Here is a 25,711-nt window from a genome sequence, read left to right as displayed (position 1 = left end):
TGAAAACTGTCAACTCCATATGTACCTCCATCACCATTATGAAATTTCACTGATGTTTAATGATACTCGAGAACAAACTAAAAAACTATAAAATTTCATACAATGATTTATTAACATAATTCTTTATTCTCTCTGTGATAATGAAGACAACTGTATTTCATTATTGAAGTTAAATTTCATGACATTACTCTCTATTACATTACACTAAAACAAAAGAGTGAAGAAATGAAAACGTTTAATTATCCCAAATCTTTCCTCTTTATATATATATATATATATAATTGCTTAGTACAAAAATCAGCTAATTTATTAATGCATAAAAATGTGGTGTAACTGAATGAAAGTCAGATACTTTACATCTGGAGCTGATCAACTTTCCTGATCTATCTCTTTTGACTTATCTTCTGGTAACCTGAGAGTTGTACAAAAGACTTTAATTTGGGATTGCAGACACTAGGCAATCACATTTTCATGGGTATTATTGTGTCTTTGGATTGGGTAGGCTCTGAGATTAAGGACTGTAGACCAGTTACACATTCTGGGTCTTGTGGCTAGATATTATTGACAATCTCATTGACACTTCTATTCTTGCAATACCCAGAATATGTAGCTGGTCTGCAGGAAAAAATGGAGAGCTGCAGATTAATTTTTGTTGCCAAAGCATCCATCTGTGGTATGTAGATATTAAAGATGTGGAGAATGATATAATTCGGTGTTTCCAGATTAGCATATATATATATGACTTGACCTGGTATATCATCAGTCAGCCTGAGTTTGCACGGGGATCCATGGCTGATATCTAAGGTGATCCCTGCACCATGTTGTTGTTGATTGGGGAAAGGTGAAATTCATAAGACTATTCCATCTTGCTGCTAGTTTAGATATGAAACTGATGTTGGTTTCTCGAAAGAGGATTAAATCTGCATTGTATCTGCTCAAGAACCAGCTTTTTTTCTTTTCATAGAGAAGGAGAAAACATCACCTTGCATTTAAAGGCAGTATGCATAACGTCATAATAGGTTTTCATGGACAAGGTAATGCATAGGCTTTGTTTTTTTAGCTTTGGCATTGTATTGTTTTTCCAAACCATATACCAGGTAGTATATTCTCTTGGGTCTATTGATCTTTGCTCTATTCTTTTAGCACTTCGGTTTGGAATGTATATCTTGGAACTTTGATAGGGATTCAGTGATTTTTGTAGTGAACTTGAAGAATGTAGATAATTTGTGTGGGGGGAGGGAGGCACTTCAATTTTTTTTTTTTTTTATGTTGAACCCATACACGAGAGGTTGGTTGATCAACCTATAGTACATTAGTACCATATATAGGTAGTGGGTTGGGAAAGGAGAAACTTGTTTACGTTTGAATTAAAAGACTGTACATTGTATTCCTTGGGAAACACACCAGGAACTGTTCCACAATACAGCAGTAGCAGGAATGAAGGAGAAGGAAAATAAAATTGTTTTGTGGGTTTCAAGGTGCACCGTGAAGGGATATTGAGCAGCAGCTGCATGTGTTCCAACAGGCTTAGTACCAAGTGGGGAAATTATTGATGCTATTTCAGATGAACATTTGCCATGGAAATATTTAAAGAATACACAAGTTGCAGAAACCAAATGTCTGTGCAAAAGTAGACGGAGTGAGTTGATAAGAGATAGGTTATTAATAAGTCTAACTGCTTACTGAGTATTGAGTCAAGCATTTTGAAGGAGCTCTTAGGGGCCCCCCATTCCAAATGTGAGAGTATTCAATAGCTGAGCAGATTTGTGATTTGTATAAGGTTAAGAGCTGTTCAGAGGTGAAGTAACGTCTTGAGCAAAAGAGAAATCCTAGTTTTTTTAGAAGCTGAGGATGCAATGGTTGTGATGTGTTTACCCTGACATCAAGCATCTCTAGGAGAGGCTTGATGTCAGGGTAATTCCAAGAAGAGAAATCTTATCTTGGCTGGAAATTGAGTGTTGTCAAAATAATACTGAGAGAAAATGGTTCTTTTTTATGAGAGATAAGACAGGATTGGGTTTTATTAGCATTGAAACTGACGAGGTCATCTGAACCCCAGTGTAAGATGGCTTGGAGACCAAAACTGAGAGAGCAGTGGTGGTTGATGTTCTGTAAGCTGAGGTGAGTTGTGTAGAGTATTGGTTCCCAACTGGTAGTACGTGCTGGGCCATTCAGGGGCACATGATAAATAATCAGCAATGGCGGAAAAACAAGTAAACTAAACCAAATCCAAAATGTTAGTTATGGAACAATAAATTCTATGTTTGAATCACAGCTAATGGAGACACTTCAAAACTAGCTCACATTAGCGAATGATGATCGGTGAAGGTGTGGCTATGAACCCCTTCCCCAAACCACTCTTCTACCAATCATTACGCACAGTTCATGCATCACTTTTGTCGCCCATCCTCCGTTCCAGAACAATCGCATGTTACTAAGAAATGACCTCTGCGATAACAAACCTTCCACTGACTTCCATTTGCGATGTTTCTAGAACTTCTCCAAAAATATGAATACATCCATAGTCAGACTGTTTGATCAGTTCAGTTATTGAATGAGTATAAGTAAGTGTGTTGTCTTTGTTTGTGATTCTTTTAAAGTAGTTTTTTTTTTATTTAATGTTTAACGTAGTTTCAGTTATTACTGTCAGTAATTTTTAAGCGGTTGAAAACAGGAACGGTTAAAAAACCAAAACTTGATGTGGATTATAACCCACCGCTACGAATACATCCACACGGGGAAATAATAAAAAAGGTGCATGCCTCAGGTACTGAACAGAAGAAACAGAAATACTGTGAAGAGTATATTAAATATGGGTTTTCATTTGTATGGAATGATGACTGTCCTAACCCTTTGTGTGTGGGGAAGTATTATCCAATGGTTGCATGAAAGCTTTTCTAAATGTCGCATGAGTAGAGAGTGTTTCATGCAACGATTGGATAATACTTCCCCCCACACAACACAGGGTTAGGATAATCACCATCCCTTACAAATGAAAACCCATATTTAATATACTCTTCACAGTATTTCCTTTTAAACATCCTATATATATAAAAACAAAGAAATACATTATTTTCAGCACTTAGAAAAGCATCCAAATGTAACTTCATACATAACGTCAGGAAAGAATGACAATGAGAATGCAGTTGAGGCTTGCTACCGTATTTCTTATCGCATAGCTAAATGTGGTAAAAAAACCACACCATAGCTGAAGATTTAATTTCTCCTTGTATTAAGGATGCCGTTTTTTGTACGTCTGGGGAAGAACATGTCCACAAAATTGATACTATCTCTGATGAAAAGCCAAACGGCGATTTTTTTTTTTTTTCTGGCGAAGTTGATCAGTTAATGGGATAAAAATCCCTTATTGTTTTTCAGCCAGTAAGCGAAACAAAGATCGAAAACTACGATCTGAATGTTTCATGCCGACGAACTGTCAGCGTATCCAAGCGTAAGTGGCCACTTGGTAGTGTCACACCACGGCAACTCGTTGCAAAGGTGGAGCAAGCTCCCTCACTGTTCTTGATATTTTCTCATAATGCAAAACATACAGCTCTTAGGAGATGTACTACTGTTTTACATTATGAGGAGAGGTCACTACCCAGACCGGTTTCAACCTTTTTTGAGGTCTCATCAGTGAGTAGCTAGACCTAGAACAGTATTACATTTCCTAAGAGCTGTGTGTTTTGCATTATGAGAAAATATCAAGAACAGTGAGGAATCTTGCTCCACCTTTGCAACGAGTTGCCGTGGTGTGGCACTACCAAGTGGCCACTTACGCTTGGATATGCTGACAGTTTGTCGGCATGAAACGTTCAGATCGTAGTTTTCGATCTTTGTTTCGCTTACTGGCTGAAAAACAATACGGGATTTTTATCCCATTAATTGATACTATCTCTTTTTCAAACAATACAATGTCTCGAAAATTCGGGATATCTCTGATGATGTTGAAGCTGCAGTAGTAGATAGAATTAAAAAAAAGTAAATTCTTTTCCATCCAGGTCGATGAAAGTTGCTGATTTATCTATTTTGCTTGTCATCACGAGGTACTTGACAGAAAATGAAATTGAGGAAAACCTGTTGCTATGTTACCCATTGACAGAGCGTACCACAGGCAAAGATATTTTTAATGTGATGGTTATTTCATTGAAAAGGACATTAGTTGGTTGAATTGTGGTGTATGCACTGACGGAGCCAAGTTAAAGTAGTTCCTCATGTACCATGGAGTCACTGCTGCATTCATAGACAAACTCTTACATACAAGCCTCTTCCTAGTGAACTGAAAGACGTTCTTGATGAGGCTGTAAAAGTTGTAAATTTTATTAAGTCACAACCACGAAACTCCACATTATTTAAAGCGCTGTGTGAAGAAATGAACAGCCTTCACAGCACATTACTTTTGCATACAGAGGTAAGATGGCTATCTCATGGTAAAGTACTTGCACAACTGTTTGAACTTAGACATGAAGTCCAGGCTTTTTTTTTTTTTTTTTTTGAAGACCATTGTTTCTGTCTTGCTCCAAAGTTTCATGACAGTGATTGGCTTCAAAGTTTTGCATATTTATCAGATATTTTTCTAGAAATAAACAAACTCAACTTGGGACTTCAAAACAGCTCAATCACTATATTCAAAGTAACCGACAAAATTAAGTCAGTGATTAAAAAACTAGACTTTTGGAAAGTGTGTATTGAAAGAGTTCAGCCTGAGGTTTTTGAAACTGCATAACTTCTTATCTGAGAATGACTTGCACCTATCCCAAAACGTGAAAGAGAATATTTTAAGTCACTTGGAAGGTCTCAAAGTGTCCTTTTATAAGTACTTCCCTCAACATGGAAAAGAAAACCATTGGATTGCAGATCCCTTCAATGAAGCTAAACTATCAATCAATGAAAAGAGCAGTTAATCTAACTTTCAACCGATTCTTCTTTAAATTCTGATTTTGAAAGAATGCATCTTATTACCTTCTGGGTAGATGTCAGTGAGGAATACGAACAGCTCAGTGAGAAGGCACTCAAATACCTCTTGCCATTTACTGATACTGAACTAGTGGAGAGAGCTTTTTCTTCTTACAACTTCATAAAAAATAAGTACCGCAACAAGCTTAATGCAAGTCCAGATTTAAGACTGTATTTTGCATCTTTTGAGCCTGATTTCAAGAAATTAAGTGCATTAAAGCAAGCTCAATAATCTCACAACAATGTTTCAATCAGCTAGAGATCTGTATACCAATTATTACAGACTTTTCAGATAATACAAATAAATATTATTAATAATAATAAATCAAAAGTTTGTTAAATACTTGATCATTACCAATATTTAACATGAAACTATACTTATTTCTGTGTTACGAATATTGTAAAATTAAATCTGTGGTTTGTACTTTTAGTGTAGTAATTTTCCTTTCCCAACTCATTACCTCATTTCCACTGTTTTACATTAAGGTAGGTACTGAACAAAAGTGTCAGTATTTAAAAACATGGGTACAATTTATAGAAATGGTTTTACAAGTGGAAAAAAAGTTGGGAACCACTGGTGTAGAGTAAGGTTTATCAAATGAAAGGGAGGAGTGCAATGTGCTGGCATCTGCAAAACTGTGTATTGGGTTGGAGTCAACTTAAGTAGGTCATTTGATATATAGCGGGAAGAGGGTTGGTGAGAGAACAGAACCTTGTGGAACCCTGGCATTAGTTGAATGGTAAGAAGATAAGGAACCATCTACTATCACACACAGTATGCATCCTGACAGAAAACTGGCAATCCAACTACAGAAGTCCTGAGACAGACCAAATGATGGAAGTTTGCTTAGTAAACCTTTGTGCCAGACTTGGTCAAAAGCTTTGGAGATATCAAGTGCAATCACTTGAGATTCACCAAACTTCTCCATGGCATTTGTCCAGAGATGGGTGACACGTGAGCAAATCTTCTGTTGATTGGCTGTGACGGAATTCATATACTGGTGGTTGTTTATTAGATGGGTGCCTTCAAGATAGTGTAGGGGGTTGGAAATTGATGATTTTATCCATTATCTTAGACAGGACTGAGATAGAGCAATAGTTAGATGGCAGTGCTTTGTCGCCCTTCTTGGGAATGGGTTGAATATAGGCCAATTTCCAGGCTGTGGGATAGATACCAGTGGAGTAAGAGAGTATATACAGACAATATAGGAGAGGAGTTAGTTCTGGTGTACAAACCTTCAAGACAATTGCAGGAATGACATCAGGGCTAGGAGACTTTTTTGTGTGTCTAATTTGGACAGTATTTTTCTGGGAAAGGATATAGGGAGCATTCTATGTTGGGCATCTGAAATGGTTGGGGGAAATTTATCATTATCAGTTATGCATGCATTAGAAGCAAAGTGTGAAGCCAAGAGATTAGCTTTTTCTGTGGGTGATGATGCAATAGAGCCATCTTGGTATGACAGGAGTGGGAATAGTGTTGGGCAGAAGTTACGACCATTTGCTTTGGTGAGAGATCAAAAGGCTCGGCTGCCATTTGGACAGGCTGCTAGTTTCCTGCTTTTTGCTTTTTCAAATTCTGTTTTGGAAGCATTGATAGTTTTCTTGCATCTATTTTGGGTTTGAGTATAAGCACTAAAGGAGGACAGGATGGTTCTAGATGTGAGCCAGTTATGGTATGTTTGATTTTTTCATTTGTACAGCCTTGGCATATCTTTAGGAGAACCAGTGTTTAGTTAGGTTAGTTAGGAAAAGGCAATTCAGAATAGTGTGGGAAATGTGTTTCCATGTCAGTGAGGATTACTTTGGCAATATGTTCGTTGCATATATTTGGGTTGGAAGGCCGGAAGCAAAAATCCAACCATGGGAATGAGGCATAGAAGTCACAGAGGCTGTCCCCATCCCACTTGGCACTGTTATAATTCCAAACTGTTCTTGTATGCAGTGGCAGATTAAGGATAGTTTAGGCCCCTCCACAAAAATAATAATAATAAAAAAGAATAAAAAAAAAAATAAAAGTTAGGTGGCAAATAAATGAAATTTTGTACTTCTGGATTTTTCTGTCTGTTAAAGGATGATAAATAATAAAACTTTTTATTCGTTTTTTATTTTTTTTTTAAATTTTACAAAGTTTTTTTTTTTACTTGCACTACACTCAAATAATGAAAACACAAAAAAGTCACACTAAAAAGTTATTTTGGAAACAAACACCTCACTCTTACATGATTCAATAACAAATGAAGTTAAGGAGCAACCAGGCGAAACTTCCTATCTCTGCAATGGAATCAGTTTTCGTGACCTCGAAGCTGTCAACAGTGCTGTGCGCCGACATTGGTAATGCGGTTTAATTTAAAGCATAGATAGCGTGCTGTTCAAAATACAAAATATGAAACTTGGCAACTAGTGCCAACATTGGTATTGTGGCATTACATTATTTAAAGTGTAGATAGTGCGCGCTGTTCAAAATATGTATTAAAACGTAATAATTGGTTTGAAAAAATTTTCGCTTAAAATAATCAAGATTTTTATGATGTTTACTGAAAACATTAATATATTTTAAAACACTATAGGAAAATATCTTGGCTTGGGGGCCCCCAAAAGCTTGAGACCCCTAGGCATGTGCCTCATTGTTTTAATGGGTAATCCACTACTGCTTATATGAGAGTGGTTGTGTAAACGTTGTTGCATGGTGGAGGAGATGAGCACTAGATAGTGGTAAGAATTACCTAAGGCTCACTACATTCACTGCATATTTGAAAGGGTCGTTGGTGAGGCAGGGATCTCAGGTGTTTAGGAAGTGGTTTGGGTTATTTAGTATTCTGGTTGGCATGTGAACAAGTTGTGTAATGTCAGTGATGGCAAGTGTTTCGGCATCTCTACATGTAAGATCTATACAACTGGAGGAGGAAAGCCAGTTGGTGTTGTGGACATTAACCCTTTAACTGCTGACTTAATATTCTGCTGACATTGTCCCATGTGCTGAATTAATTTTGCAAAAAATTTATAAATAAAATCAATTAAAATTCTTACTGAAGTAAGAAGTCCGGACAGCATCATACATTCTTGATATACACTTGTTCACTCACAAAAATGGCAATAATAGTGTTTTATAAAATTTGCATAATCAAGGGGTGTCCACTTGATTATGCAAATTACACACATTAATTTATGTAGAATCACCAGGAACTTCTTCATCTGAAGTACGCAATTCACTTAACTCGGACAATTCTTCTCCCGACTCATTTGTTGTTAACAATTCATCAATTTGATCACCAGTAAGATAATGCAGATATTTACTGGTAGACACCATATTGTGACATCCCGGAAATCCCCAGCCATGTGGTTTATGCATCGCGCTGCATATTATTATTATTCGTGATACCTCCAAGGAGTCCGAAGACTCATCGCAGGGAGGACACCTACTATACAACTCTCTGTCTCCGCCCAAACCTCTACTACCAATCATCCACATTAACGCCATATACCACCCCTCCACCACAACTAGTATTTTTTGTCTGTAAATTGCGTGTGTTTTGAAGGGCCGAAAAAAACCCTGCTACCTGTGTATGAGATCGCCTAACTCACCTTCGATTGAATAAGTCCATATATAAAGATTCCTCCCATCATGACGAGAATCGGACTTAGGCCTTTTCCAGTCGAAGGGCACAATGTACCGTTGTTCTTCCAATTGCGCTACGGAGGCGGTTAATATGATTAGTTGCACCAGTTAAAATTTTTCTCTTTAGATGTCATATGCTGGAGGAACCTACCCGTGAAGTCTGAATATCTTATGACGATTCTTTCCATACTAAAAAATTGTCTGAATATGGGAGGCGCACCAACCGTTCAAATCGAGTTAACTCGATCGTAGCAAGGTCGCCATTTTTTTTCTGTCCTCGAGTTAACTCGACCGTAGCAGTTAAATGGTTAAAATCTCCTAGCAGGATGATTTTGCTGTTGGGAAAGTGGGACTGGATAAAATCAATTTTTAATAAGAGGAAATTAAAGAGTTCAGAGTGGTTGGTGGCATTAGGGGAGTGATAGAGACAGCAAATGAATAAGATTGAGTGGGGAAGGAGCATGAAGTTTGGATATTTTCAACCAAAGATCAGAGTTGGGCGATTCTAGGTTCGGTGCTCTCTGGCAAACTATGTCAGAGCAGATGTATGCACAGGCACCAACTTTGGGTTGAAGGAGTTAAAAAGTGAAGAGAGTGTAGTAGTTTGGAAGGTTGAGATGAATAGTGCTTTTTGGGGGGGGGGGGTGAGATTTGAGTTCCTGCCAAAAAGAGTAGGTGGAGTTTGGTAGACTGACCTAATAAAGGTCAGTCTACCAAAGGTTTATTATATTATATTACACTGATAAAGTGATGAGGAATTTTTTGCTTTAGTCAATGCTGTTGGAGCTTTGAGGCAATAAGCTCTGATGTCAATGCCCTTTTGTAGTACTGTTTACCTCTATAATACATGCTATGCGGAAGACACTGGTGATATCTTTTCCAAGTACAATTTTGGTGATTGCTATCAAATACTCTTCTAGAGGAGTGCTTTCTTTGGTGCAAAGATTACAATTCCATTTTCTTGGGAAATTACAGTGGTAGCAGTGGTGGTTACTGAAGTGTTAATTAGTTACTATTTACTGATGCAGATTTGTGAGAGTAATGATTTTGGAGAAGATACAATATTTCTGTTAGCTACCATATTATCCAATTACCATGGTAGTAATCCTCTGCTGCTAATAGCTGCAGAAAGGAGTCCAGTAAGTGTGAGAAGGAAACTGTGGAGTTAAAGTCAAAGCTAGCTAGGCATTGTTATATCAGGAAGAAGGAACTGTCATGTCATTTTTTCATTAAATACTTGCACAAGTTATATGAGTGAGCAGCTCTTAGAATGTAGAAACTGATTATATAAAAACGAAAGCCCTACTTTAAGAACAAACACATAAAAAGAGGGTGGGGGAAGACAGGAGCAAAATGAATGCATGAGCTAAGCCTTAGCCACTTGCTGGATGGACTGATAGACAGGAACAGTAAATACAGTATATAAAACTTTCTGAGTGCAAACAAGTATTGTATTATTATTTCCTGATAGGTTACCATGTCAACTGGAATCAGTCAATTTTTTATTACATATTGATAGCAATCAGCAGGCATTCTTTAATATTGCAATACAAAATTTCTGCTGGCCAACAATAACATTAGAAATTTTGTATTCTTTTGCATTACAGTACTGATCTAAGCATTCTTTTATTATTATTACACCTTCCATGGAGTTGGCAGACTCACCGTGGAAGGTTCGCTCAACTGACAACATATATAGAATATTAAAATCCTTAACACTCCTTGAATTACAAACACATTCTAGTAATGCATTCCATTCACTGACAATTCTCCATGTAAAAAATCTGCTCCTCACCACACTTTTACATAACTTCCAGGAATGCCTCCTGGTTCTTCCCCTCTGGATTAATCTGATAAAATCTTCTCACCAACTTAAACGTCTATCATATCACCTCTCTTCCTCCTATCCACCAAACTCTGCAATCCACATTTCTTCAAGTGTTGAAGTGGCACAACCACTTCCTTATCCCTACAAGTTAGAGTACTTCTTATCATAGCAGCACTACAATGTGCAGCCTTTGCAACACTAGCAATATGCCCTCTAAACTTCAGTCTACCTTCAGCCATCACTCCCAAATCTCTAATTTCATCCACTTCCTGCAGTATGGCACCATCGATATAGTACAAGCCTTATATTTCTGCACTACAAAATGCAACACCTTGCACTTATTGATATTAAAACTACAACCCCCACTCTTTTGTCCAAGTAAAAAGTCTATTGAAATCCTCCTGAAGGGGCTTAACATTAGAAGTTCTTCCTAACTTTGCATCATCAGCAAATAACTGAAGATCTCCAGTCAGTCCACATGATATATCATTTACAAACAAGTTAAACAGCAGGGGCCCAAGAACAGAACCGTGGGGCATGCCACTAGTTACCCTCCTTTTTTGAGACATTGCTCCATCATACACAACCTGCTGGTATCGTTCAGAGAGCCAATTTCTGAACCATCTAACCAATAAACTATCTATTCCCATCCTCTGCAGCTTGTACATCAACTTATCATGTGGTAATCTATCAAATGCATTGGCAAAGTCTAAGAATATCACTGTATATGATTCTCCCTTATCAAACACACTTGTCACCTTATCATAAAATGCAAGTAAATTACTAAAACAGGACCTACCATTTACAAATCTATACTGATCATCATAAAGAATGCTATGTCCATCAACCCAATCCTGTATTCTATTCCTTACCAATCTCTCCAACACTTTGACCACAACTGCAGTTATACAAACTGGGCTATAGTTGGAGAATTCTGTCTTAGAACCATGCTTGTGGAGTGGTACTATTTTGCCTTCTTTCCACTCCTTGGAAACCCTACCCATGCAAGACTTTCATTAAATAATCAGGTCAGGGGCATAGCCAACTGTGGTGCACATTCCTTAAGAATACGTGGTGATATGTCATCCATTCCCACAGCCTTATTCACATCTAACTCAACCAACATCTGATACATCTCTGTTTCTTTCACTTCCAATTCTTCTAATACTTGCCTCTCTTTTATATATTCCACTGCATCATTTACACCAGTATTATATACATTGATAGTGCTCATTCAATAATTCCATTATATCCTTTGCAGCTGTTGGTCTGCTGCCATGACTATCCACCAGTGTTAATCTGCTATAATTATTCTTCCTCTTGCTTGCCATGTAGCAGAAAAATTCCCTTGAGTTAACCTTATCCTGACTGTTGGAAGTTTTTTCCCACTTGGTTAGACTATAATAAATTTAGTTTAATCCTTTATCCAAGTGTATAAAGTTTGCACCTGAAGTATCTTCAGGACTGAGGCAACTCATGGTAAAGGTGACTAAGCTCTCATCACCTGTCTTAGTATCTCCCATAATGCAAAGCACATCTCCTGGGTAGTGGCCCTTCCCTTAATGCATAGCATTATACATGTCTGCAAGGAGATGTGCTTTGCATTATGGGAGATACTAAGACAAGTGATGAGAGCTTAGTCCACCTTTACCAAAAGTTTCCTCAGTTCTGAAGATACTTCAGGCACAAAGCTTACACTTGGATAAAGGATTAAACTAAATTTATTACTTGTCCTGACCAGCCAATCTCCTCTCATACTGCACCTTTTCTTTCTTTACCATGCTTGTCACCTTTCTAGCCTGCACTTTATACTCTTCGTGGGGCCGATCACCACCAACTGCTTTGTACATCCTCCATAACATTTTCTTTTCCAGCATAGCTTGTTTAATTTCATTGTTCATCCATTTCACTCCTACTCTATTAACTCACTTAACCCTTTGTATGCAGTCATACATTGCTTTTGTCAGATACTGTCTTGTGAGTTTCCATGCATTGTCAACATCTTTTCTGATCAGCTCATCTACCCAACATACTGATGCTAACTGACTACAGAGCTTCCTATAATTACCTGCTTTATACTTCCACGTGTGTGTCCATTCTTGGCAGTGACCTTTCTTGTTTCATCACCTCCCAAACAAGTACATCATAATCACTCTCACCAATTGGCAGCAGTGTCAACACTTGATTAACAATTATATCTTGTGAAATTATCACCAAATCCAAAACATTAAAGCCCCTAATTGCTTCAATCACATGCTGCTTAAGATACATTTCTCTCAGAAATTCCACAAACTCATTCTCCTTGTTCCTATACATTATCTCCTCCTTCCAGTCTATATTCCTATAATTAGTCTCCCATCAGGATCACCTGCTTTTTACATGCCCAACTAATTTGCCTAAACATTTCACAATTGGTATTCTCTGCACTCCCTGCCTATAACAGCATCCTATCAGATATACTAACCTATTTATTTCAACTTCATGCCACACAGATTCAAAATCTGTGCATGCAGTATCAACTTCCACACTTTGCAGACACAATTCCTCTGCAATCATTAACAGCACTCCCCCCTTCTCTTTTCACATTTGTATCCTTCTGGAAAATTATATATCCTTCTAGTTCTATTCCCGACATCACATCCTCCTCAGACAACCAGGTTTTGCTTATTCCAATTATTTTTGGGCATCAATCAATGCAATAAACTCAGCTCTGTTATTTCGAATGCTCCTTACATTTGTGTATAAACATAACATTCAATGTGTGTTTGAGGTCTTTCTACTAGGACCAACATTCTCTATTCTAGCTGCTATACCACACCTCTCTCTTCGGTCTGACCACTCCCATTTCCCTGATCTTGACTCTAATTTCCATTCTTTCCTGTCTCATCCTCACCCTTATGCATTTAGAAAGAGGAAACTTCTACTATTACTTTTGTTTTTTTGTTAGTCTGATTATTTCAAACAAAGATGGCATCTCTAGCTGATTAGCAGTGGGATCCACTTACAGTAATAGGTAATAGAAGAATAGTATCCATCCCTAGTGATTACTATATCACCATGTATAAGATGAGACATTTATTCTCAGCTTAAAAAAAAAGTGCATAAAACATGTTTTGGCTTTTGCATATACAGAAGCAGTGAAAGGTTTGAAGCAAAGTGACAACTTTTTATGCTGTGAGCAGTATGGTACTTTATACTGTGAGTAGCACGGTACTGCTCAGTGCTACTGATTTACATTCATTTCAGAATGCTAAATGCATTTATATCACACAGAAATGTTTCTTATTTAGTTAATAATAATAAATAAAAATTGACTTTCAAAATTTTTCCATTATGGAAGTCAAAGCCATTCCGTTAAATTTAAGTAAGTTATCCTATTTCATCTGCATGATTTAATGTCAAAAAACAAGTGTGATGTAACATAGAAGAAATGGTATATAGTGATGTTGATTCTGGTGCTATACAACAGAATATACATCTATCATTCTATATGCTTTCTAATTTTTTTAAAAAAGAATTTTGAAGTTCATTTAATAGTTATATAGAACTACTACTACTTATAGTAATATGTCCATATTGCTGTAAAAAGAGTTCTTTTAAGGTTTATTACTGTTTATTTATGCATTACTGCATTATTGCAGGAGGCTCTTTCATGGTTTATGTTTTGCTTTGCATTCCTTTTATATATGGGTCACATATAATGGTTAATTGAATTTTAAACATATAGTTATTCTTCTATGCTGTCTTCTACCAAATCCAAGGCACTATATATAACTAAAGTGAATAACTTCTGTAACAAATTTTGAATGAAGATTAGCCGTAGAAACAGTAAAAATCACCAGCAAAAGCCTATGAAAATAGAATGAACAGAACAAATAGCAATGTATTTTCAATGGTGAAAGTACATTGCTATACATTTCAGAAGAAGTACAAAATCAATTTTAAAATAATTTCTAATGAAGCTAAAATAAACACAGAAGTAGAAAACAGAATAAGCAAAGGCTGGTGTGGTAGGGAGTCAGCTGAATAAATTTATAGGGAATGAAAATTTGTCAAAACTAGCAATATATGAGGGTGGTCTGAAAAGTTCTTAGGCTAACAATGAAAAAACAAATTTATAATTTCAAAATTATTTTTATTTTTCAACATTATCTCCTGTAAGAGTAATACATTTATTCCAGTGATGCTCCAGTGCCATTATCCTGACGTCCCTGTAGTGGTTCTCAGTAAGATCTGCAAAATATCCCTCTACAGCTATCACCTCTTGATTCAAAGAAAAACGCTGACCAGGAGATAGAATTTTAGTTTTTGGGAAGAGATAGAAGTCAGAGGGAACCAAATCTGGGGAATAGGGTGGATGTGTCAACAATTCATAGTGCAGATCCCTTAATTTTCCCATTGCCAAAACACCTTTGTGGGCAAGTGCATTGTCCTGATGAAAGATGATTTCTTTCTTCTGCAAACCGGGTCTTTTCTCATGAATTTTTTCATCTAGTCTGGTTAAACAATCGGAACAATATTCCCCAGTTATTGTTTTACCCTTTTCAAGATAATTAACAAACAAAATGCCTTTAGCATCCCAAAACACCGATGCCATGCCCTTTCCTGCTGATGGAATCGACTTCTTTGGCGCTGAACAACAGGCTTCTGTCCACTGTTTTGACTGCTGTTTGGATTCTGGTGTGTAATAGTGAATTCAAGTCTCATCCATAGTAATAAATCGATGCATAAAATCAGTTTTATTCTTGTTAAAATGCTTCAAGAACTGTTCAGAGATTTTCATGCAAGTGCATTTTTGATCTGCTGAGCAAGCATGGCACCCATCTTGCTCAAAGCTTTTTCTTTTGCAATTCTTCATGCAAAATATATCCTACATGTTCTTTTGAAATGCCTATGGTCTCAGCAATTTCACACACTTTGACTTGCCGGTCATCCAATACCATATCGTGCACTTGATCAATGATTTCTGGTGTTGTCACACTTTTTGGGCATCCTTCACATGAATCATCTGCAAGGATGGTACGACCACGTTTAAACTCGGCAGCCCTTTCTTAATTGTTGAAAACGAAGTAGAAGAGTGCCCATAAACTTTTATGAACTTCAAACGAATTTCTTTTGGCGTTAAACCTTCTTTTACAAAGAATTTTATAACTTATACTAAATTTTATCCATTTCAAGGGCTAGAGACAACACTTTTGCTTCAGACAGCTGTATAAAACAAACTACTCGATAGAATGACTTGCAATTTCACATGAATGTTTACGACAGATGTACCCACTTAGAAAAAAAAAATCAAGTCGATAGTGTTGCCATCTATGGTCGAGGCCGAGAACTTTTCAGACCACCCTCGTAAAAGACTGTGTTCAAACCAATTTTAATCTAAGGATTTTGGGAGCTGTATTAGAAATAAAATAGTTGATTGAAGTCTATAAACTACCGATATGAAACTTTCTGAGAAACAACTGGAGAGTAAACATATGGCATAAATAGTAGAATCGTATTAAACAAGAAGACTTCATAAGCTTTTAAGCATGTGTAAGAGATTAGATCTAGTCTAAAATGTTATGGTCACTTAAGAAGAATGTGAAAGGAAAAGATATCAGACAGATATCCAGAGAAACATCAAGATCTAGGTGGACACTATTAGACATCAATATGGAACAAAAAAGGTCAAAAGAAGCTAGTAATTCTGGCCTATCATAGTTTGTACATTTCTTGAGGGTAATATGTTTGGAAATAATGATAATTGTTTCATCACCTTAAATTCACATGACAGACACAAGGGAACTTAAGTTTTAGAATTAAAAACAAATAACCATTTACACATATGCACTGCTATGTGTCTAATGTGGTGTACAGATATCTCAAAAAATGGTCTTCACCTCCCTGACACATTTTGGGGTATCTTGTTATTCCCTATCATCATCATCATCATCATCAATGGGAGTTGCATATAATCAAGCATGTCTCCTAAACTGCTACTGGTAAATCTGGTGATGACTAATTAGGCCAATACACAACCTTCTGCAAAGGTGACATGCTTCCAGGATGCATAGATGGTTGAGGAGTATTTACCTCTGTGATCTGACACTCTTTTCTTATACCTCTCTTATATTCGCTATAGTAACTGATATCAAATACGGTAACAACAACACAACAAAAAAAATTAAAAAAAAATATATATATATATATATATATATATATATATATATTCATCAAAGCTTCATAGGATGCAACCCAACAAAGTCAGTCATGACAATAAGAATTTATTATTATTTTCTGGTGTATCCTGAAGAAGTTTACCAGATATTATGACAGTCCAATACAGTAAGAAATAATTCATAGCTTCAACCTTCTCAATAGTAGTTTGATTAGCCTTGCTCTCTCTCTAACATAATATTTCTTCAGTATTTTGAATAATGGTTAATGAAACTGAACAATTTTTTTTATTAAAATTGTTCAGTAAACAATTTTAATAACCTTAGATTAATGTGATATATTTAGTCTTTCCCTGGTAAGTTCAGAAAAAGAAATTTTAGTTTTTATTATTACAGCTTTTACCCTTTTCCAAATTCACTTTGATATGTTAAATCAATGCATTTGCTACTGCAGGGATATAATAATGTAAAAAGAATACTACCAGAGGAAATATAAGCCATTCAGTCATTCAAGTCACTTCTTGATCACTGTCAGCATAAGCAACTGATGAGCTTACAAGAATGTATGGAGAGTAATTTAATTTTTTGATATTTTGAATACTAAAGAAAAAATCACCAACGAAAAATATACATTCATCTGAGTTTTTTTTATTTTATTTTTTATTTTTAATAATAAATTTGGGCATATGAACCAATGAGTTTACATGAATGTATGTGAAGTATTTAATTTTGATATTTTATCAGTCTGTTCAAATTCTCTCTTCCCCCATATATATTTATTCATTTATTTTTAAATATGAGATGCAGCACGTTTAATTTCTGCTCTCTGAGCAACTTTTTTCTATATATATATATTAGAAAAATTTAATTAAAACTACTAAACTATATTTACAGAATAATTTTTTTCCTACAAGAGCCTTCAAACTTATATACAGTAAATAATGTAAAATACTATTACTTTTTAACTTGATTTTAAAATTCACAATATATAAACTACATTGTATTTTATTATATATGCACATTAACAATTGGCAGAAACCAAGATATATTTCCAGACATCAGTTGCAAATGTCACTTGACAGCAAATTTTGCTTTTAAAAAAATTACTTTAAATGAAAGTAATTTTTTTATAAGTTGCCAATTTGAAAGTGGAATGTAATGTTTGCATTGTCCTTCAGAAGACCCATATGTTTATGCTACATAAAGTGTCTTGACAATTATAATTTAAATTTTCATGAGAAAACTTCTTTCAGTATAATGAAATCATTCGTATTCATCAGACAGTAAGCCTGCCTTAATTCCTTGACTTGATACAAACAATGACTGAAAGGGCAGTCATTTTCAATATATTTATTCTGCAACAATCTGCCAAATTTTCTGGGAAGAACAGACAATTCTTGTAAAGATCAAATTAAGAAACTAGGTTAATTGCTTAATCAAGTTAAGTATATGACAGAAAAATGTTTTTTTGAAATGAACATTTTGATTACTCATCCACATGATGTGCAAGTGATAATCTGCAGGATTTTTCTAAGGCATATGTGTGTATTTGTGCCCATGTACATGCAGAGTAACTGTTTTTAAATCATCTTTTTTTGTGCTGTGTTGTCTACTAATATGCAATCAACTAGTAAAAAAAATTCAATACAGCAATGAAATTTTCCAGAATGAAATGCTGGCGATAAACCAGTGTAGCACTGAAAATTTTGATATAGAGCACTGAGGTATACAACCTTTTAAAGGAAAAAGTCCAGGTTCCCACAAATATTCCCTTCCTCCTGCATGCTCTACTGATATATATTGCACACACAAGGGTTGAAGAGTTTGGTTGGAATGTTGGTTTCCGGGTGATTTCTTTGATCATCACAGTTCCATAATACAGTTTCAAAATGTAACTGTATTTTTAAACTCCTGTATTTGCAAACTACAGTTACACCATGAGTTATGCAAGTAACGTGTTCTGTAAACCTTTATGTAACTCGAATTTTCATAAGTCGAATTTATAAGTTACATATATACAAGGAAATGTTCAATGGCTACTCATACCATGGTCTTACATTAATTTTTTTGCCATTAATCAGATATTTTCCATTTTTAATATTTTTCATTTTTGGGGTGATTAAAAAAAATTCAATGATAAAAAATTTATCAATTGTATTTGAATAACATACATACTGTAAAATATGAAAGCATGAAAAATACATAATATAAAAGAATATAAAAACAAACTGAAATATTCACTTTTCAAATAAAAAAATGTCTTATGATGGCTAAGTTGGCTGTTCTAAGGGAAGGTAAAATTCCTGCAGAACAGCATTCTAGTAGCCAGACATATTGGAATAGATACGGTGGTTAACATTTTCGAACCACTCAGTGTTCGGATTCATCAATTTTAATTTTGCTAATGCCATGTCTATCAAATTAAAAACCTCGGCTAGTCCTTTCACTGTTAATTTCTTTATGTCTGGTGGTTCAATCGCCTTAGTATTTTCTTCGGAATTTCAGAATGCCTCCAACTGAATAAGGTCATCATTAGTTAGCTCTCAACAATCTCAACATCATTAGTGCTTTAACAATGCGAACTTTATTCTTCACTATTGTATTCACTGTTGAAATAGGTAGATTTATTTCCCAAGCTATTGTTGATAGAATTTTCCCGCCTTCATGCATACGAATTCTTTTCAACTTTTCTTCTGAAGTAATTTCAGACCTTTGTTTTTTAAATTTATTACCAGCGCATTCGATTTTGCATTTGCATTCCATTTTAAGGGTAAAAAAAACAATAAAACTTGCAGTGATAACAAGTGACTGAGCTAACCATGTGAGGCATCTACTATTGTACTGCAATAAGGCTGTCAAAGACACACCTGTGCAAAGCTGCAAACATGTTCATACACACTAGTAGATTTATTACATAACTGTGAATTTACGTAACTCGGAGTGTAACTGTACTTACGGTTAGTAATTTCATAAAACAAAAAGCACTTCACCTCAAAGGAAGTGGCTAAGCAAATACTTTTTTGATTTAGAAAAATAAAAGAATGAATTTATATCTGCATGAAAAATTGTAAATATAGATACATAAAGATATCCAATCTTAATGATCATCTCATAAAAATTCTTAATAAATTCAGTTATCCGATATTATGCACTCGTTATATACATACCACTTAAAAAAACATTTAGAAATAATTCCTTAACCCTTTTCTGTATAGAAAATGCATCAAACACAAAATTTTCCTTTCTGCACTTTTATGATGATGATATTCAGTTTGTAAATTGCTTCTGTTTATCACTCGGGAACAAAACATACACTTTGTAGTATTTCAAAACTTTTAGTCAACTATGATAAATCCTGATGAACTACAAAATTTTTAACATAGTTTCAAGTCTTTATACACTTCCCATTAATAGGAACGGCATCATCCAAGTGAAGATGAAATATCACAATTCAAATGAAAGTAATGATATTCAATGCAAGGAGCTGCACTTAATGACCAAGCCAGTACATAAAACATACATGTGCATGCGTGAACATGTATGCATCTCTCTTAGTTTTTGTGTGGGTGCATGCGTGTACACACACACACACACACACACACACACACACACACACACACACACACACACACACACACACACACACACACACTGTATATACACATATATGTAATAAAGAAAGCTGCCTGAGGGTTGGACTGGTAATGAAGATTTACAGTATTTGATTCTGTACATGGCTTATCAGAGTAACATACTCTGTCTTCTAGCTTGTCCTTGTCCTGAAATCAAAGAAAATCAATTCGATTAACAATTCCCACCTTTATATGCATGATTTCATTTACTATAAGTTATTTGTTAGAGTTTGTCTGTAACATATTTGCAGTTATCAGATGCAATAAGAATATTACTGTCCATCTATGATACAGGGACAATGAATGGAAAACAGCTATTTAGATAATGAGTATGAACAGTAAAAGGAAAGGAGACTAAAAAGTGGCAATCATAGAACAAACTGTTTTTTAAATGGTATTTTATGATATAAAATTCTTGAATAGTTGGCTATTTCAAACTAGATAACATTTCCATAAATGGCCTTGTTTTAAACAGTCATTCCTTATACATTATTATTATTTCTACATCCAACAAAAAATAGTCTGCCAGATGCATTGTAATGTTTGCATTAATACAGAATCCTGAAACAGTAGCTATATTAAAAAAAATATTTTAAAAGAAAAGTGTTATGTCAGTGCTCTCATGTTTGACATTAAGGACAGTGTGTAAGGGGAAGGTACTGTCCAACAATTAAAAAATCAAGAGCATAATTCATCATTCATTGTTCGGTGACCCTAGCCACAATGTCTCTCCATTTCCTTCTGTCGCAGCAGTGACCAACCATCCTCTTCTTTTTCCTTCTACTTTGCCCTGGATTATAAGTTTTTCGAGGTTGTCATTTTCACATCTTGAAATGTGACTGAAATATTTAAGAATTCTTTCATTTACAATGTCACAAAGCTGCCTTTTGACTTTCAGTTAACTTATTATACTTTCATTAGACCTTTTGTCCATCCAGGAGATTCTCAGCTTCCGTCTTCAGCATCAGATCTCGAAGCTGTTTATATTGTCCACATCTTTTTTGCTGAGTGTCCAAGATTCAGCACCATAAATGAAAATCAAAAACATCAAGCTATTGACCAGTCTTGATTTAGTGGTGATAGAAATGTTTCTGTCTTTCCATATTTTCTGCAACTGCACCATTGCTGACTTTGCCATGGTAATTTTTCTTTTAATTTCTCTTGGTGCTTATTAGAACTCCAAGGTAAATGAATTAATCCACCTTCTCAAAGCCAATGTTGTGGGTGAAATTGTCATTTTCATCTAGGGCCATGTATTTTGTTTTTTATTGCAATTAATAACCATATTTCAGGCTTTCCCATTCAACTCTTTTAATGAGGGATTCCAGTTCTCCTTTGGCTGCTGACAATAAGAATGGTATCGTCAGCATACCTAAGATTATTTATCTTTTATGACACCAACCGAGAAACCACTATCGTATCCATTAAATGCCCTTCTCATAATGCATTCTCTGTAAAGATTATACAGTAGCCCCCCCCCCCCCATCTGCAGGAGATACATTCTCAGACACCCTGTGGATACCTGAAACCGCAGATAGTACCGAATCTTAGTATATACTATTTTTTTCCTATACATACATACATACTTATGATAAAGTTTAATTTATAAATTAGGCACAGTAAGAAATTAACAACAACTAATAATTAAATAGAACAATTATAACAACATACTGTAATAAAAGTTATCTCAATGTGAATGGAAACTTAGCTACCTCAACATACGTTTTTTAAAAAAATTATTATTTACTTATTATTTTATGAAGTCGAGAACTTTCACCTTTTTCACTTAAACGGAAGCACTTTACAGCTTCTCTTTGGCATATCTGGATTGCCAGCATCACTACTTTTGCACTTTGGAGCCGTTATTAAGTAAAATAAGGGTTACTTGAACACAAGCATTGTGACAGTCAATCTGATAACTGAGAACTACTCACGGCACGCAATTTTAAACTTATGAATTGTCTATTACTAAAAAGAAAGATCCAATACAGCTTCATTTCAGCAATTTAAAATTACATAGGCAAAGTGGATATTAGATCCAACATTATTTCAAAGCTGAATGTTTATAGAAACTATGAATGAAAGTTTCATAAGTTGACTTGAGAGCTTACCAAAATACAATCCTCGGCATCCCTGAGTTGCCTTAGCTACTTAAGTAGTGCAAGCCAAGGCAACTTGGGGATGCCAAGAACTGTATTCCAGTAAGCTCTCAGGTCAACTTACAAAACCTTCATAGTTTCTACAAACATTCAGCTTTGAAATAATGTTGGATCTAATATCCACTATGCCGATGTAATTATAAATTGTTTATTTCTTGAATTTTCCATTTAATATTTTCAGACCAGGGTTGATCATGAATAAGGTGGGGGGGGGGGGGGGGGCTACGATATAGTTCAAAGGAGAGTATGCATCCCTGTCTTATACCTTTCTCGACATTGACTTTTCCATCCATCTTCACCACAGTCTGATTCCTCTCATAGAGTTGTTTTAAAAGATGTGTCAAATGTTCTGGGATGCCCATTTTACTTTGTATTTTCCACAAGTCTTCCCACCTGACATAGTCAAATACTTTGGTATAATCAATAAAGCACATATATAAGCAAATATTAAATTCTTGAACCTTTTCCACAAGTGACTTAGATTAGGAATTTGATCTCTGGTTCCATGTCCCTTTCTAAAACCTGCCTGTTCTGCAGGAAGTTGTTGCTTGACATATTGTTTAAGTCCTTCTTTAATAATATAGAGAAGAATTTTGCTTGCATGTGAGATCAAGGTTATAGTTTTATAATTATGCATTCGTTGATATCAGGCCAATCTCCTGTCTCCTAGATTTTATTACAAATTTTTCTGATGATTTCGATTCCTATGGGTTCTAGACATGCAAGAAGTTTGCTTTGTATTTGGTCATGGCCTGGGGTTTTCCCTTTTCTAAGTTTAAGAGTTTCTTCAACCTCTTTTTTTAAAATGCAAGGTCTCGGGTGTTTTTTTTTTTTTTTTTTGAATGGGACTGAATTCTCTTTGTATAGATTTGAGCAATAGTCTTTCCATCTATTGAGGATGTCTACTGGATCAGTAAGAATACAATTGTTGACATCAGCTATACTTGAACACTTTGGTTTAAATATTCTATTCAACAGCCTTATTTTGCTAAATAGGTCTTTGGTTTGATTTTGATTTAAGTGATCTTCAATTTCTCTGCATATATTGTTGATAAAGTTGTTTTTATCTTTAATGCAAAGTTTTTTGCATTAAAGATGTTTTTATCTTTAATGCAAAGTTTTTTGCATTAAAGATAAAAACATATCTGCCTATCATCTTCTGTTGAAAGTTCTTTTGTCTTTTCTCAACTTGTTGAAGATTTTCATTTGATATTCAGAATGTGCTGATTCTGGATTTTTTTTGGGCCATATTGACTTTGCAGCTTCCAGTAATATTATTTTGGCTTTATCCCAAAGTATGTCTGGGGTTGTTTCATCAGTGTAATTCCCTAGTTATAGAAATTTATTTTCCATTTTGATGCTATATGTCTCAGTAATTCCTGTGAAGTCTAATCTGGGTGAATATATTATGTTATTTAAGTTTAAGGGGGATGGTAAATCCCACATTATTCTACATCCGGGTACGAAACTCGGATCAAAATCCTAGAGTTTCATGCAGAAAAAACTATCGGCGAGCCCAAGTGTAAGTAATCACTTGGGTAGTACAACACCAGGGCAACTCAGAGCAAAGGCGGAGCAAACTCCGTCACTATCCTTAATATTCTCTCATAATGTAAAATGCAGCTCCTAGGAGATGTATTACTGGTTTACATTATGAGAAGAGGTCACTACCCAGACTGGTTTCAACCCTTTTTGAGGTCTCATCAGTGAGTAGGTAGACCTGGAATATCAAGGTTTTAAGTGAACCGAACTTACATATACCTCTACTAACGAATTGCTAAACTGGTGTACTATATTAAGGATAGTGACGGAGCTTGCTCCACCTTTGCTCTGAGTTGCCCTGGTGTTGTACTACCCAAGTGATTACTTACACTTGGGCTCGCTGATAGTTTTTTCGGCATGAAACTCTAGGATTTCGATCAGAGTTTTGTACCCGGCTGTAGAATAATACGGGATTTACCATCTCCCTTAAACTTAACTTATGTCGCCGGTAAAATAGCCTTTTGGCTTCTTATAGCAGTAATAACAATATATAAGTATACACCAGTTTAGCAATTCGTTAGTAGAGGTATATGTAAGTTCGGTTCACTTAAAAAAACCTTGCTATTCCAGGTCTACCTACTCACTGATGAGACCTCAAAAAGGGTTGAAACCAGTCTGGGTAGTGACCTCTTCTCATAATGTAAAACAGTAATACATCTCCTAGGAGCTGCGTTTTACATTATGAGAGAATATTAAGGATAGTGATGGAGTTTGCTCCACCTTTGCTCCAAGTTGCCCTGGTGTTGTACCACACAAGTGATTACTTACACTTGGGCTCGCCGATAGTTTTTTCAGCATGAAACTCTAGGATTTCGATCCGAGTTTCATACCTGGCTGTAGAATAATACAGGATTTATCATCTCCCTTAAACTTATGTCGCCGGTAAAATAGCCTTTTGGCTTGTTATGTTATGTTATTTGTTTTAAAGCATATTTTCATATCAACAATGAGGAATTTGTGTCAGCAACAATTCGGGAAATTGTTTAACATTTTTCATCATAGACCCCCCCCCCCCATCTTTTGTTGATAAGGATGTAATCAGTTTGGTTCCTTGTTCCGTCTCCAGGCGACCTCGAGATGTATAGTCTACGTTTCTTAAAGAAGGTGTTAGTAACCATAAGTTCTCTTTCTATACAAAAGTCGATCAGTCTTTCACCTCTTTCATTTTGGATGCCCAGTCCATGAAATCCCAGGACTGTCTTGTTGTGGTCTTCCATCCTTTCCCAATTTTTGCATTGAAATCACCCTTAATGATCAAAATGTCTCTTTTCAGTATTGTATCTGTGGCTAAATTCAGATCCCCGTAGAAGAGGTCAATAGTCCTTCATCTGCATCAACTTGTAGGAGAGTAAATTTGTAAGGGTGTGATTGGTATTAGATTACAGTCAATCCTTAAGGAAATTATCCCGTTGTTGATAGGGTTGAAGCATAAGTATAATGTAATGTAGAAATTGGATTAAACCTTGTAAGTAAAAGGGTAGAAGTCAATGTTTTTGTGATTTTGTTTATTTTTAAGTTACTGTAATCTGTGACTTCAATTATTAAATTGCAATCTTATTAATTTTTAGTTACAAAGCAATAAGAGAAAGACAAAAATACAGAACATAATTCCCACATTCACTTGCTCTTCAACAGTGCAACATTGAGGAAATTCATGGTCGTATGTTATTCTAAGCTTTTACTTTTGGAAACAAAAAGTGGATTTTAAGTGAACAAATTACTAACAAAAACATCCACTTCTCACTCTCTGGATGAGAAAGTAAATATTTTATTGATATTCAAAAAAGTTTAATCAAGGTGAAAGTGAACAATCCAAA

At 35.4% G+C, this 25,711-nt stretch overlaps 1 protein-coding gene across 3 annotated transcripts in view; it reads right to left on the bottom strand.

Moving 5' to 3' along the window:
* The window catches only part of LOC150106513 (cyclin-dependent kinase 17-like), a 363,340-nt gene that overhangs the window by 69,485 nt on the left and 268,144 nt on the right, over positions 1-25,711 (bottom strand). Inside the window, exon 16 of one of the 3 annotated variants that reach the window (XM_090393168.1) lies at positions 19,320-20,340. The exons of the other annotated variants lie outside the window; for them this stretch is intronic. Within the exon in view, the coding sequence (XP_090249294.1) occupies positions 20,303-20,340 (38 nt within the window). The 3' untranslated portion in view covers positions 19,320-20,302. Of the gene's footprint in view, positions 1-19,319; positions 20,341-25,711 lie in introns of those variants that run through there. 3 annotated transcript variants of the gene reach the window in all.

Source organism: Typopeltis vanoorti, chromosome 5 (genome assembly GCF_054136105.1).
Source record: "Typopeltis vanoorti isolate ZY-2024b chromosome 5, IOZ_Tvanoo_1.0, whole genome shotgun sequence".
NCBI lineage: Eukaryota > Metazoa > Arthropoda > Arachnida > Uropygi > Thelyphonidae > Typopeltis > Typopeltis vanoorti.
Note: the sequence above shows the minus strand (reverse complement) of the source record. Positions and strands in the feature narration are given on the sequence as shown.